This window comes from Nerophis lumbriciformis, linkage group LG01 (genome assembly GCF_033978685.3).
Source record: "Nerophis lumbriciformis linkage group LG01, RoL_Nlum_v2.1, whole genome shotgun sequence".
Taxonomy (NCBI): Eukaryota; Metazoa; Chordata; class Actinopteri; order Syngnathiformes; family Syngnathidae; genus Nerophis; species Nerophis lumbriciformis.
The window spans coordinates 8,010,061-8,026,671 of NC_084548.2; the positions used below are offsets into that span (position 1 = coordinate 8,010,061).

At 36.3% G+C, this 16,611-nt stretch overlaps 1 protein-coding gene across 2 annotated transcripts in view; it reads right to left on the reverse strand.

The window, feature by feature from the left end:
- Window positions 1-16,611, reverse strand: part of celsr3 (cadherin, EGF LAG seven-pass G-type receptor 3) — a 283,146-nt gene that overhangs the window by 17,034 nt on the left and 249,501 nt on the right. Inside the window, exons 36-38 of one of the 2 annotated variants that reach the window (XM_061974323.1) lie at window positions 8,955-9,052; window positions 1,585-1,676; window positions 1,312-1,485 (exon numbers count right to left, since the gene is read on the reverse strand). In XM_061974323.1, coding sequence (XP_061830307.1) covers window positions 1,312-1,485; window positions 1,585-1,676; window positions 8,955-9,052 — 364 coding nt within the window. Of the gene's footprint in view, window positions 1-1,311; window positions 1,486-1,572; window positions 1,677-8,954; window positions 9,053-16,611 lie in introns of both variants that reach the window. The other variant, XM_061974314.1, reaches the window with a different exon arrangement.

Sequence of the window (16,611 nt, forward strand, 5' to 3'; positions counted from 1 at the left end):
TCTTCGCAGGGTTTGCGTGTAAATGGTTTCGCTCGTAGTAGTAGTTGTTGTTGATGGCGGAATTAGCGTCACTTGCTACACTGCAAAAAGTCAGTGTTCAAAAACAAGAAAAAAAAAATTAAAAATTAGGGGTATTTTATTTGAACTAAGCAAAATTATCTGCCAATAAAACAAGAAAATTTGGCTTGTCAAGACTTTCCAAAACAAGTAAAATTAGCTAACCTCAATGAACCCAAAAATACCTTAAAATAAGTATATTCTCACTAATAACAAGTGCACTTTTCTTGGTAGAAAAAAAATACCTTTTTGCTCAATATGTTGAAAATATTCTTAAATGAAGTAAATGCTAGTGCCATTATCTTGACATAATGATATGCGCTCGGCATTACATTTCTTGAAACCAGCAAACCTATACTAAAAACTAATTTATTGTTCTTAATGGAAAGGCAACAAGGCAACTACTTGTTACTCTCGGGGTCTCCTAGCCGCTCAGGCAAATCATATGGTCTAAAAATGCATTTTTCCATCGATAACATGACATCATCACGCCAAGTGCGTGCTCTTTCAGTCAATTAGTGCGCATATATACAGCCCGGCCCCCGGCCACATTTTTTTTAATTGTCATTTTGAAGAATTTATCTGAATGTGCATGAACTATTTCTGTTCAAAATTGTTAGAAATGTTAAATGTTTCAATATTAACTGTCAGTTTACTGTACTGTGCCAACTGTACTACTATATGAGTACATATTTTCTATTGTTTCATTGAAAATAAAACAGCAAAGTTCATTTGGCTGTCATCTGTTTTAATTATGAGACACAATCGTGTCAAAATCATGATGGTTTTTTTTCATGCTTGAAGTAAGAAATTATTACTTTAAAAAAGTAGTTTTATACTTGTGAGTGTTGATGACACAGCTTTGCAACACTTGATATTCTACTTTCAAGCATGTTTTACTCAATATAGGTCATCAAATCTCAGCAACAAGCTGTAATATCTTACTGAGATCATTTAGGACCAAAACCCTTAAAACAAGTAAAACACTCTAACATAAAATCTGCTTAGTGAGAAGAATTGTCTTATCAGACAGAAAATAAGTAAATATCACCCTTATTTGAGATATTTCATCTTACTTAGATTTCAGTTTTTGCAGTGTATGCTCTGTGAAATTAATTGGCCCAGGAAAGACAGTTCCGGGGATTCTTAAAATGACCAAAATACTGTAAATATTTCCATTTATAATGAATGTTCCTATGACATTACAGCATGTATAAAAATTGATGTTTGAAGACGACTGGCGCAGTCAACTACCTTTGGTACCATTGTGGGCGGGCTCAGTGAGCAGGCGCTCGCCGTGATTGGAGCGTTTGAAACGCCGCTGGATGCGACCTCGTAGACGGACGTTGTCCTCGCTCTCAGACGACGGGATGGAGAGACTGCGCTCCTCGTCCATGGAGAGGTCCGAGTCAGAATCGGAATCCTCGCCTTGTGAGACACAATCGACAAATCAATTTGGAGTTTTGCTGTAAATATTGATGCGAAACGTATGTATTTGATCAAAATAGCGCTTACATAAGTGTTTACCTCCATCTCTGTGAAACATGGCCACATCCAGGTCCGTCGCTCCGGTTTGAACAATGCTTTGCTCCAGAGTTTGCCGAGCTAAGAGATTTTCTCTAAGAAAGCAAGCAAGGACAAGAGTGACTATAACGGCATACAGTAAGTAGACACAGTGGGTTCGCTCATGCAGACTAATAGAGGACATCCACTCAAATATAGCATGCCTCGTACAAACAAGCACTGAGCTACAAAAAGAAAGAACATTAGTGTTGCTCTACATGCATCGTACGCTATTTCATCGTTACCCCACTGACCCACTAAATCAACAACAGGCTTTTTAATGGCAGCAGTCACTTCCTCCTGTCCTAAATCTAACGACACGCAGTTCCTCCTGAATGAGGATTTTGCATCACTTTGTTGGATTTATTCATTGAGTTTACGCCAGGGATGTCCAAAGTGTGGCCCGGGGGCCATTTGCGGCCCGCAGCTAATTGTTTAACGGCCCGCCACACATTCTGGAAATGCTATTGCAAAAAGAAAAAAAGAAAACATTAAAAAAAAGTGGCCCTGTGATGAGGTGTCGACTTGTGAGTAGGGATGTCCCGATCCGATATTTGGATCGGATCGGCCGCCGATATTTGCCAAAAAATGCGTATCGGCAAGGCATGGGAAAATGCCGATCCAGATCCAGTTTATTTTATTTTATTTTTTTTTTTTAATAAAGAAATACTATAATGTGTGCTTACAGACTGTATCCCTGCAGACTGTATTGATATACATTGATATATAGTGTATATATTGTGTTTTTATGTTGATTTAATTTAAAAAATAAAATAAAATAAAAAAATATAATTTTTTTTTTTTTTCTTGTGCGGCCCTGTATCAATCGGCCGGTCCGTGGCCCGGTGGTTGGGGACCACTGCTCTAAGGTGCGCGCCTGTGCAATTGCGCACTGCTCAAGCGTCTTCTGCGCATAGCAATTATATGCCACGCACAAAATCAAATAAAAAAATAAGTGCATAACAATTTTCGACACACGGACACGACAGAGAAAACAGTTTTCGTCATCATTGTTCAAATATTGTAACGTCTGTCGAGACGCTTATCTCCATTCGGTGCCACACGCCCACACCATCAAAATGCCGAGGCAAAAATTTCCGCATCAACACCGTATGAAAAAATTAGTGATTTTTTTAGTTGTGATTTCCTTCTCTGCATGAAAGTTTAAAAGTAGCATATATTAATGCAGTATGAAGAAGAATGTTTTAATGTAGACATGGAAGCCTTGAAAGAAAATTTTGAAAATCAAGACTACATTTCCTGCAAATGGGTGCATTTCTACCCTATATTTTAACTTTAGATTTATTCTCATATCAAACTCTTTTGGCTGTCTTTTTGACACTTACATCCGGCGCCCCCCTCCACACCCTGGATTATAAATAATGTAAAGAATTCAATGTGATTATCTTGTGTGATGACTGTATTATGATGATCGTATATATCTGATAGTATATATCTGTATCATGAATCAATTTAAGTGGACCCCGACTTAAACAAGTTGAAAAACTTATTGGGGTGTTACCATTTAGTGGTCAATTGTACGGAATATGTACTTCACTGTGCAACCTACTAATAAAAGTCTCAATCAATCAATCAAAACACATAGAATCATCATACTGCTGTGATTATATGCATCAAGTGTTCATTCAAGGCTAAGGCAAAATATCGAGATATATATTGTGTATCGCAATATGGCCTTAAAATATCGCAATATTAAAAAAAGGCCATATCGCCCAGCCCTAGTTTCAATGATGCCATTTCTGTTTGTCATGTATAATTTTGTCTATTTTGTGTTTATCCTTGAATAAACAGGTCAGTTTCTTGTTACCAACCATTGTGTATTATTCAAACTCCCCTAATTCAGCTGGCTAGTTGTTATCAAGAGTATTAAAACCCTTTTCAACATGATTCTGACAACTAAGTAGGCTAAATAACTTTAAACTTTAATACATGCTCGGATAGGCCAGTATCGGTCAGTATCGGTATCGGATCGGAAGTGCAAAAACAACATCGGTATCGGATCGGAAGTGCAAAAACCTGGATCAGGACATCCCTACTTGTGAGTACCCTGCCATCCGCCCGAATGCAGCTGAGATAGGCTCCAGCACCCTCCGCGACCCCAAAAGGGACAAGCGGTAGAAAATGGATGGATGGATTAAAAAAAGTGGAATGAGGTGAAATCTAACTAGATAAAGTTTCAATGTTGACACAAAGCTGTCATGCTGGCTGTTTTTTTCTTGTGTCTATCTTTATTTTTCTGTTTTTGCCATTGCTCAAAAAAAATAAAAAAATAATCTATGTTATATTGAATTATTGACCTATTCAGGGCTCCAATTACTTCAAATATTTCACTTTAAAATGTTTTATGTGGAAAATATTGCATACATTGTGTGGTTGCCATATAAATACATCAATGTTTTCTTTGACAAAAGAGCATAAAACAAACAAAATAATAGTTCAAATGTAAAATCGAAAGATATATCAATCAATCAATCAATCAATCAATGTTTATTTATATAGCCCTAAATCACAAGTGTCTCAAAGGGCTGCACAAGCCACAACGACATCCTCGGTATATCCCACATAAGGGCAAGGAAAAACTCACCCCAGTGGGACGTCTCTGACGTTGATCTTGTAACTTAAGTGTTGAAAGTAAAACAAAAACTAATAAAAATGTATCACTTTATGAGTGGGGGACCTTTTGGTTCCCAAATATATTTAGTGGGATTTTATTTAACTTCACTGTGATTACCGTATTTTTCGGAGTGTAAGTCGCACCGGAGTATAAGTCGCACCTGCCGAAAATGCATAATAAAGAAGGAAAAAAAACATATATAAGTTGCACTGGAGCCCGGCCAAACTATGAAAAAAACTGCGACTTATAGTCCGAAAAATACGGTACTCAAAAATATTAAAGAATTAAAATCAATGGTGTCCTGCATTATTGATCTTTTAGGTCCCTAATTACTAAATACCGCAAATTTCAGTTTTACTTTAAAAAAACAAAGTTGTCTTTGACAGAAAAGACATAAAACCTTTTTTTTATTACTTTATATCAACCTGAAGTTGATATAGAGACTGTAAGCGTTAAATACATTTAAAACATAATAATTTGACTTATTTTTTTACATTTTAATAACTGAGACCCTTTATAGTCTCCGGGAACCATAAAGGTAAAAAAAAAATCTACCGTATTTTTCAGAGTATAAGTCGCACCGGAGTATAAGTCGCACCTGCCAAAAATGCATAATAAAGAAGGAAAAAAACATATATAAGTTGCACTGGAGCCTGGCCAAACTATGAAAAAAACTGCGACTTATAGTCTGAAAAATACGGTACTCAAAAATATTAAAGAATTAAAATCAATGGTGTCCTGCATTATTGATCTTTTAGGTCCCTAATTACTAAATACCGCATATTTTAGTTTTACTTTAAAAAAACAAAGTTGTCTTTGACAGAAAAGCGTAAAACCTTTTTTTTTATTACTTTATATCAACCTGGAGTTGATATAGAGACTGTAAGTGTTAAATAAATTTAAAACATAATAATTTGACTTATTTTTTACATTTTAATAACTGAGACCCTTTATGGTCCCCGGGAACCCTAAAGGTAAAAAAAAAATCTACCGTATTTTTCGGAGTATAAGTCGCACCTGCCAAAAATGCATAATAAAGAAGGAAAAAAACATATATAAGTTGCACTGGAGCCTGGCCAAACTATGAAAAAAACTGCGACTTATAGTCCGAAAAATACGGTACTCAAAAATATTAAAGAATTAAAATCAATGGTGTCCTGCATTATTGATCTTTTAGGTCCCTAATTACTAAATACCGCATATTTCAGTTTTACTTTAAAAAAACAAAGTTGTCTTTGACAGAAAAGACATAAAACCTTTTTTTTATTACTTTATATCAACCTGAAGTTGATATAGAGACTGTAAGCGTTAAATAAATTTAAAACATAATAATTTGACTTGTTTTTTACATTTTAATAACTGAGACCCTTTATGGTCCCCGGGAACCCTAAAGGTAAAAAAAAAATCTACCGTATTTTTCGGAGTATAAGTCGCACCGGAGTATAAGTCGCACCTGCCGAAAATGCATAATAAAGAAGGAAAAAAAACATATGTAAGTTGCACTGGAGCCTGGCCAAACTATGAAAAAAACTGTGACTTATAGTCCGAAAAATACGGTACTCAAAAATATTAAAGAATTAAAATCAATGGTGTCCTGCATTATTGATCTTTTAGGTCCCTAATTACTAAATACCGCATATTTCAGTTTTACTTTAAAAAAACTAAGTTGTCTTTGACAGAAAATACATAAAACCTTTTTTTTATTACTTTATATCAACCTGAAGTTGATATAGAGACTGTAAGTGTTAAATAAATTTAAAACATAATAATTTGACTTATTTTTTACATTTTAATAACTGAGACCCTCTATGGTCCCCGGGAACCCTAAAGGTAAAAAAAAATCTACCGTATTTTTCGGAGTATAAGTCGCACCGGAGTATAAGTCGCACCTGCCGAAAATGCATAATAAAGAAGGAAAAAAACATATATAAGTTGCACTGGAGCCTGGCCAAACTATGAAAAAAACTGTGACTTATAGTCCAAAAAATACGGTACTCAAAAATATTAAAGAATTAAAATCAATGGTGTCCTGCATTATTGATCTTTTAGGTCCCTAATTACTAAATACCGCATATTTCAGTTTTACTTTAAAAAAACAAAGTTGTCTTTGACAGAAAAGACATAAAACCTTTTTTTTATTACTTTATATCAACCTGGAGTTGATATAGAGACTGTAAGCGTTAAATAAATTTAAAACATAATAATTTGACTTATTTTTTACATTTTAATAACTGAGACCCTTTATGGTCCCCGGGAACCTTAAAGGTAAAAAAAAAATCTACCGTATTTTTCGGAGTATAAGTCGCACCGGAGTATAAGTCGCACCTGCCGAAAATGCATAATAAAGAAGGAAAAAAACATATATAAGTCGCACTGGAGCCTGGCCAAACTATGAAAAAAACTGCGACTTATAGTCCGAAAAATACGGTACTCAAAAATATTAAAGAATTAAAATCAATGGTGTCCTGCATTATTGATCTTTTAGGTCCCTAATTACTAAATACCGCATATTTCAGTTTTACTTTAAAAAAACAAAGTTGTCTTTGACAGAAAAGACATAAAACCTTTTTTTTATTACTTTATATCAACCTGGAGTTGATATAGAGACTGTAAGCGTTAAATAAATTTAAAACATAATAATTTGACTTATTTTTTACATTTTAATAACTGAGACCCTTTATGGTCCCCGGGAACCCTAAAGGTAAAAAAAAAATCTACCGTATTTTTCGGAGTATAAGTCGCACCGGAGTATAAGTCGCACCTGCCGAAAATGCATAATAAAGAAGGAAAAAAACATATATAAGTCGCACTGGAGCCTGGCCAAACTATGAAAAAAACTGCGACTTATAGTCCGAAAAATACGGTACTCAAAAATATTAAAGAATTAAAATCAATGGTGTCCTGCATTATTGATCTTTTAGGTCCCTAATTACTAAATACCGCATATTTCAGTTTTATTAAAAAAAAACAAAGTTTTGACAGAAAATACATAAAACCTTTTTTTTATTACTTTATATCAACCTGAAGTTGATATAGAGACTGTAAGTGTTAAATAAATTTAAAACATAATAATTTGACTTATTTTTTACATTTTAATAACTGAGACCCTCTATGTTCCCCGGGAACCCTAAAGGTAAAAAAAAATCTACCGTATTTTTCGGAGTATAAGTCGCACCTGCCGAAAATGCATAATAAAGAAGGAAAAAAACATATATAAGTTGCACTGGAGCCCGGCCAAACTATGAAAAAAACTGCGACTTATAGTCCGAAAAATACGGTACTCAAAAATATTAAAGAATTAAAATCAATGGTGTCCTGCATTATTGATCTTTTAGGTCCCTAATTACTAAATACCGCATATTTCAGTTTTACTTTAAAAAAACAAAGTTGTCTTTGACAGAAAAGACATAAAACCTTTTTTTATTACTTTATATCAACCTGAAGTTGATATAGAGACTGTAAGCGTTAAATAAATTTAAAACATAATAATTTGACTTATTTTTTACATTTTAATAACTGAGACCCTTTATGGTCCCCGGGAACCCGAAAGGTAAAAAAAAATCTACCGTATTTTTCGGAGTATAAGTCGCACCGGAGTATAAGTCGCACATGCCGAAAATGCATAATAAAGAAGGAAAAAAACATATATAAGTTGCACTGGAGCCTGGCCAAACTATGAAAAAAACTGCGACTTATAGTCTGAAAAATACGGTACTCAAAAATATTAAAGAATTAAAATCAATGGTGTCCTGCATTATTGATCTTTTAGGTCCCTAATTACTAAATACCGCATATTTCAGTTTTACTTTAAAAAAACAAAGTTGTCTTTGACAGAAAAGCGTAAAACCTTTTTTTTTATTACTTTATATCAACCTGGAGTTGATATAGAGACTGTAAGTGTTAAATAAATTTAAAACATAATAATTTGACTTATTTTTTACATTTTAATAACTGAGACCCTTTATGGTCCCCGGGAACCCTAAAGGTAAAAGAAAAATCTACCGTATTTTTCGGAGTATAAGTCGCACCTGCCAAAAATGCATAATAAAGAAGGAAAAAAACATATATAAGTTGCACTGGAGCCTGGCCAAACTATGAAAAAAACTGCGACTTATAGTCCGAAAAATACGGTACTCAAAAATATTAAAGAATTAAAATCAATGGTGTCCTGCATTATTGATCTTTTAGGTCCCTAATTACTAAATACCGCATATTTCAGTTTTACTTGAAAAAAACAAAGTTGTCTTTGACAGAAAAGACATAAAACCTTTTTTTTATTACTTTATATCAACCTGAAGTTGATATAGAGACTGTAAGCGTTAAATACATTTAAAACATAATAATTTGACTTATTTTTTTACATTTTAATAACTGAGACCCTTTATGGTCCCCGGGAACCCGGAAGGTAAAAAAAAATCGACCGCATTTTTCGGAGTATAAGTCGCACCTGCCGAAAATGCATAATAAAGAAGGAAAAAAACATATATAAGTCGCACTGGAGCCCGGTTAAACTATGAAAAAAACTGCGACTTATAGTCCGAAAAATACGGTATATATTTTGTTATGGTTAGAAAATGAAAAATATCAAAATGGCCCCCGCATGCTTTAGATTTTCCGTGTGCGGCCCTTAGTGGAAAAAGTTTGGACACCCCTGGCTTATGCAGTTTCTTTACATGCAAGTATGAATGTGCTTTTATACCTGGCAGAGCTGACAGAGGAGATGGTGGAAGCTCCCAAGGTGATGCGGTGCAGCCCACTCTGCTCCAACAATGAAGCGTTATGATAGGGATTCTGTGCCTGAGCCAACACAAGGAGTTTAGAGGAATTAAGTTACATGACAATGACTCTTACACTCGACCCAATATCAGCCAAAGCATTGCATTTACCGCTAGAAGACCTTCTACTCTATTTGGAAAGACTTTCTTCAAGACTTTTTAATGGGTCTGGGGGCTTTTTTTTTTAATCCAACTCTTTTTATTGACATTTTCAAATAGACAGAAAAGAGTGCAAGTCGAAACAGTACAATTTTAAAGTCGGTAAATTCTCCACACCCCTTCCCTTGAAACCCAAACCACCACACCCACCCTCCCACCAACAAGCATACTTGCCAACCTTGAGACCTCCGATTTCGGGAGGTGGGGGGTGGGGGGCGTGGTCGGGGTGGGGCGGGGGCGTGGTTGGGGGCGGGGCTAAGAGGGGAGGAGTATATTTACAGCTAGAATTCACCAAGTCAAGTATTTCATACATATATATATATATATATATATATATATATATATATATATAAGAAATACTTGACTTTCAGTGAATTCTAGCTGTATATATATTTATTTTATTATATATATATATATATATAAATAAAATAAATACTTGAATTTCAGTGTTCATTTATTTACACATATACACACACATAACACTCATCTACTCATTGTTGAGTTAAGGCTTGAATTGTCCATCCTTGTTCTATTCTCTGTCACTATTTTTCTAACCATGCTGAACACCCTTTCGCAGGTATCCAGAAAGGTTTCGAGTACCACCAAAAAAACGGAATCTCTGAAGACAGTATAAAAATCTGTGTTAAAGATGTACAAATACTGTTTGTATAATAAGCATGTTATTGTTTACAAATGAGGGTTAAGAGTTCAGTACTAAAAAAAAAAAAAAAGAATGTGGCTTAAGTACAGTTTTTTAATTGAGCTGCTGCATTTTTTGGTTGGGTTGTTTATTTATTTTGAGTAACTTCTATACATTTCTAAAAGGGGAATAATGTAATAGAGTTATCTATGTTTGTCTGTTGCCATCTCCTGGTGAATGTTGGCTATAGCGTACTGGGGTTACTTTTTGGTTGGCCAACGATTTACGTGGTGTTGCGCACCTGACGTCTTTTAGGTCCGCATGGAGCTGGAGGGGGCGTAGCTTCCAGCTCCGCCTGAATTTCGGGAGATTTTCGGGAGAAAATTTGTCCCGGGAGGTTTTCGGGAGAGGTGCTGAATTTCGGGAGTCTCCCGGAAAATCCGGGAGGGTTGGCAAGTATGCCAACAAGGGACATATGGCACAAACATATAACAAGTAAGGCGACAAAAACACACACATTCACAAATACACCCATACAAAGTCAGAGACAGACATTGGAGGCTGAAAGGAGAGAGAAAGGGAGAAAAAAATGAAATAAAATAAATAAAAGGGAGATTATTCCTCATTTGCGTCTGGGCATAAGTCAAGAGAGTTGACATACAACAAGAAGGGACTCCATGAGCTTTGAAACGCTTGTGCAGAGCCTTTGAGCGAAAACCTAAGTTTTTCCAGTTTTAGATTGTAAAGAACCTCTCTGATCCAACGGCTGTGTGATGGGGGGCGAGCCAACTTCCAATGAACCCTTGTGTAGTGTTCATATTGTTGTTACTCAGCCAGCGTTTGTGGGTCTGATGGACCCGTTGCATTTTGTGGCTTTTAATGCCTCACAATCAAACACTTTTATGTTAAAATACTGAACAGGGGCTGTATTTATCAAGCGTCTTAGAATTACTCCTAAGAAGTCTGCTAAGAGTTGACTTATGAGCAGAGGTGGGTAGAGTAGCCAGAAATTGTACTCAAGTAAGAGTACTGTTACTTTAGAGATTTATTACTCAAGTAAAAGTAAGGAGTAGTCACCCAAATATTTACTTGAGTAAAAGTAAAAAGTATGTTGTGAAAAAACTACTCAAGTACTGAGTAACTGATGAGTAACATATACACACACACACACATATATATATATATATATATATATATACACACACATATATATATATATATATATATATATATATACACATATATATATACATACATTGATATATACAGTATATAATTTATATTTATTTATTGTGCCGTTTTTGTTTACATGTTAATGGTGTTTTAATGAATATACATGCATGTTTAACACATATAGATTCCTTTCTTTCATGTTGACAAGAATATAAGTTGGTGTATTACCTGATTCTGATGACTTGCATTGATTGTAATCAGACAGTTGTGCTGTTAACGTCCACGTTTTCAAATGGAGGAGAAAAAAAGTTCCTCCTTTCTGTCTAATACCACATGAAAGTGGTTGGTTTTTGGCTTCTTATTTGTCCAGATTCCATGTTCGTTTTTATACACTTTACAAGAAATACATTGGCGGCAAACTCCGTAGCTTGCTAGCTTGTTTGCGCTGGCTTTCGGAGACTCTTGTTTTGAAAGCGCAGGCGCGATGGAGCGGCACTTTTATTGTAAAGACAGGAACTGTGCAGTCAGTCTTTAGGCTTTTGACGAGATGTACGGTTGAAATAAAAAAGGGTCTTTTTTCCTTCACACTTTTGATTGATTGATTGAAACTTTTATTAGTAGATTGCACAGTACAGTATATATTCCGTACAATTGACCACTAAATGGTAACACCCCAATAAGTTTTTCAACTTGTTTAAGTCAGGTCATGTGACCGCCTGGCTCTGTTTGATTGGTCCAACGTCACCAGTGACTGCATCTGATTGGTGGAACGGAGTGAACGTCACCAGTGACTGTATTTGTTGAAACGCAGGCACTATGACAGACCAAAACAAACAAAGCGTGCATTAACAGATCGATAAAAATTAGTAGCGAGTAGCGAGCTGAATGTAGATAAAAGTAGCGGAGTAAAAGTAGCGTTTCTTCTCTATAAATATACTCAAGTAAAAGTAAAAGTATGTTGCATTAAAACTACTCTTAGAAGTACAATTTATCCCAAAAGTTACTCAAGTAGATGTAACGGAGTAAATGTAGCGCGTTACTACCCACCTCTGCTTATGAGTAAAGAAATTATTCGCTGAAAGCTGCACTTAAAAGTTAGTTATCAAGTCTTACTCACACTTTCAGTGAAGTGTAGGACTGAATCTTAAGTGTCACACTCAGAGCTGAATTACGACATTACTATGTGCCGTAAACGGAATTTTAGGTGAAGTAATTTCTGTGTCCATAGAAATGACCAATCACGGAAGGGAATCCCTTGTCTAAGAATAAAGAAATATCTTAGAAATATTTAAGTGGACAATGGGAGTGTATATTTTGACAATAAACTACAAAATAATACAAAACAAACAAACAATATTGGAAATGAATCAAAAATAAATGTTTCCTTTTCTTTCCAATTCATTTTCCCAGTGGCGAGATATCGAAGCATTGTGGTGACCTTTAGTTCTGCTGTGAAAGCTCTGCTGCGTGATGTTGCTGATGAGATGACGCCCCTTATTATTAAATCTGTGACAAAAATAATACCTGCTCTGTCTAAACGATACCTTTTGATCAGCTGCTCGTCATCAAACAAAGCCAGGACATCCTTCCGTTCCCTGAGCGTTGGCGCACGCCTCTCTCGCCTCAGTGCCATCCCCCGCTGGCAACTCCTAACCACACCTCTGAAGGTCTCTTAAATATCGTGGAGAGTAGGAGTGATTCTTAGACTTAAGAAAGTTGATAAATACCTTTTATTCTTAAGTTTGAGAGTAGGACTAAATTTCGCAAATTCTCAGGACTTAAGTGTAAAATGGCACTCTAAGACGCTTGATAAATACGGCCCCAGATGTTTACCTTATCTGTTCAGTATTTTAACATAAAAGCCACAAAATGCAACGGGTCCATCAGACCCACAAACGCTGGCTGGGTAACAACAATATGAACGTTACACGGAAAATTTCTCTGCCAGTTTTTCCGCATCCCACAGGGATTCTTCTTTTGTGTTTCTGGACCTGCAGTTCCCACACAAGGTTGCAACATTGTTTGTCAACACTGTCTGCTCTCATTTTCTCGCACATTTGACCCTCTGATGTTCTGTGTACCTAGGGACGGCGTGGCGAAGTTGGTAGAGTGGCCGTGCCAGCAATCGAATTGCTGGTTACTGGGGTTCAATCCCCACCTTCTACCATCCTAGTCACGTCCGTTGTGTCCTTGGGCAAGACACTTCACCCCTTGCTCCTGATGGCTGCTGGTTAGCGCCTTGCATGGCAGCTCCCGCCATCAGTGTGTGAATGTGTGTGTGAATGGGTGAATGTGGAAATACTGTCAAAGCGCTTTGAGTATCTTGAAGGTAGAAAAGCGCTATACATCCATCCATCCATTTTCTACCGCTTATTCTCTTTGGGGTCGCGGGGGGCGCTGGAGCCTATCTCAGCTACAATCGGGCGGAAGGCGGGGTACACCCTGGACAAGTCGCCACCTCATCGCAGGGCCAACACAGATAGACAGACAACATTCACACTCATATTCACACACTAGGGCCAATTTAGTGTTGCCAATCAACCTATCCCCAGGTGCATGTCTTTGGAGGTGGGAGGAAGCCGGAGTACCCGGAGGGAACCCACGCAGTCACGGGGAGAACATGCAAACTCCACACAGAAAGATCCCGAGCCCGGGATTGAACCCAAGACTACTCAGGACCTTCGTATTGTGAGGCAGATGCACTAACCCCTCTTCCACCGTGCTGCCCAAGCGCTATACAAGTACAACCCATTTATCATTTATTTACACTCTGTCCTCCTCCTGTCTAGGCCTGCTGTGGTGTGTGTGTGTGTTGTAAGTGTATCTTGTGTTTTTTATGTTGATTTAATAAAAAAATAAATAAAAATAAAACGATACCGATAATAGAAAAACAGATACCGATAATTTCCGATATTACATCTTAACGCATTTATCGTCCGATAATATCGGCCTGACATCTCTATTTGAGTCACATAATATCTACGGCTTTTCACACACACAAGTGAATGCATCACATACTTGGTCAACAGCCATACAGGTCACACTGAGGGTGGTAGCGGGGGGTGTATATTGTAGCGTCCCGGAAGAGTTAGTGCTGCAAGGGGTTCTGGGTATTTGTTCTGTTGTGTTTATGTTGTGTTACGGTGCGGATGTTCTCCCGAAATGTGTTTGTCATTCTTGTTTGGTGTGGGTTCACAGTGTGGCGCATATTTGTAACAGTGTTAAAGTTGTTTATACGGCCATCCTCAGTGTGACCTGTATGGCTGTTGACCAAGTATGCGTTGCATTCACTTGTGTGTGTGAAAAGCCGTAGATAGTATGTAATTGGGCCGGCACGCAAAGGCAGTGCTTTTAAGGTTTATTGGCGCTCTGTACTTCTCCGTACGTCCGTGTACACAGCGGCGTTTTAAAAAGTAATCAATGTTACTTTATGAAACCGATACCGATAATTTCCGATAATACGTGTTAAAGCATTTATCGGCCAATAATATCGGACTGCCGATATTATCGGACATCTCTAGACAAATGTTTTGTTTCTGACCGCAATATTGATGAATAAATGACACTTATCACATATGTCTAGCATACGTGCTTTTGTGTGCTAAGCTGTTGTGTAGTTGTTAGCTCCCAGTAGCCTATAGTCTACCATGTTTACCTTGTGTAAATTACTTTAAAAAATATTGTGTTTATTGAAGGCCATCAAGCTTTGCATAAATAAACTAATCAATTGGAGCGCTTATATCGGAGACTTTAAATGCAAGTCGGTAAAATCCGATCAGACCGATATTAATACTGAATCGGGTTACGGCTACTACGGTACTCTATTATACTTATATAATCCCTGAGGTGTTTGGGGGGCTTCTTTCACACAAGACTAATCCAAACATGTCTGAATGGACCTTGCTTACAAAGCTAGAAGCATATATAATTGGCCTAAACGTTGTCAGTGTATGAAGATTAGGGGGCTCAAATGGGTCAAGATCAACATCTAATTGATTTGTCTCCTCTGCCAAGGATGCAAAGTTGATTCCTTAATGCAGAATCAATTTTGTGCTAAGGAACTAAATTGATAGAACAGGACTTTAAAAAAAAATACATTAATTATTAACAATAGTGCATTTATATAAGATATACACGAACAAATACAATAACATGTACAAATATTAATAACAATAATAATATTATTAATTATAATAATGTTTCTATGCGCTAGTATTATTTATTTATAATGTATTTCTGGAATCCACCTCACGCACAGGATGTTCCAATAAAGAAGAAAGATAAATACCATGTACACTTATATGTCTCTAATATACAGTACAGTATTACAAATAACATGTTGTAATAATTAGTGGGACTTACAGTATGTAGGCTTTTTGCTACTAAGCTTTTTTGTTCATGTAATTTCATCTGTAGATCAAGTAGTTAGCATCTATGCACTCTTTGCACATTTTTAAGCCGTGAATCTCAGTATGTCCTACTTTATTTCCCATCCAACAGAAATGTACAGTGTATTGCATATTACTTTTAAAAAGTCATTAGAGTTACTTCTTACATCCTCCCAAAAAGTAATTGAATTACTAACTGAATTACTCTTTAAGAAATGTAGTTAATTACGGGGAAAAGTAATTAATGCGTTACTTAAAAAAACACTTTGAATACCTTGCATATGCAGTTGAGAGACGTTTCATGAGAGCAGAGTGTGTGAGTGTGTGCCTTTAAAAGGCTGTGACTGTTGCCAAGTGATCATCAGCCAGAACGTGCTCAGACAGAGCAGAATTTTGGCTCAGCTGTGTTTGTTAGCTTAGCAGCAGCAGCTTTGTTGAATCCTTTCGCTGGCTTGTGTTAGCGCTATTTAATAGATTGAATGTTCTTCGATGGCTGTAGTCTCCTTGTCCACAAACGGGGGTGCTGTAGGATTGCATGCTAATCTCAAATAAGGGTGATATTTGCTTATTTTCTGTCTGATAAGATCATTCTTCTCACTAAGCAGATTTTATGGTAGAGTGTTTTACTTGTTTTAAGGGTTTTGGTCCTAAATGATCTCAGTAAGATATTACAGCTTGTTGCTGAGATTTGATGACCTATATTGAGTAAAACATGCTTGAAACTAGAATATCGACTGTTGCAAAGCTGTGTCATCAACACTCACAAGTATAAAACTACTTTTTTAAAGTATTAATTTCTTACTTCAAGCATGAAAAAAAAAAATCATGATTTTGCCACAATTGTGTCTCATAATTAAAACAGATGACAGCCAAATGGACTTTGCTGTTTTATTTTCAATGAAACAATAGAAAATACGTACTCATATAGTAGTACAGTTGGCACAGTACAGTAAACTGACAGTTAATATTAAACATTTAACATTTCTAACAGTTTTGAACATAAATAGTTCATGCAAATTCAGATAATCCTTCAAAATTACAATTAAAAAAAATTTGGCCGGGGGCCGGGCTGTATATATGCGCACTAATTGACTGAAAGAGCACGCACTTGGCGCGATGATGTCATGTTATCAATGGAAAAATGCATTTTTAGACAATATGAATCTAGTAGACCCCGAGAGTAACAAACGGTTGCCTTGTTGCCTTTCCATTAAGAATAAT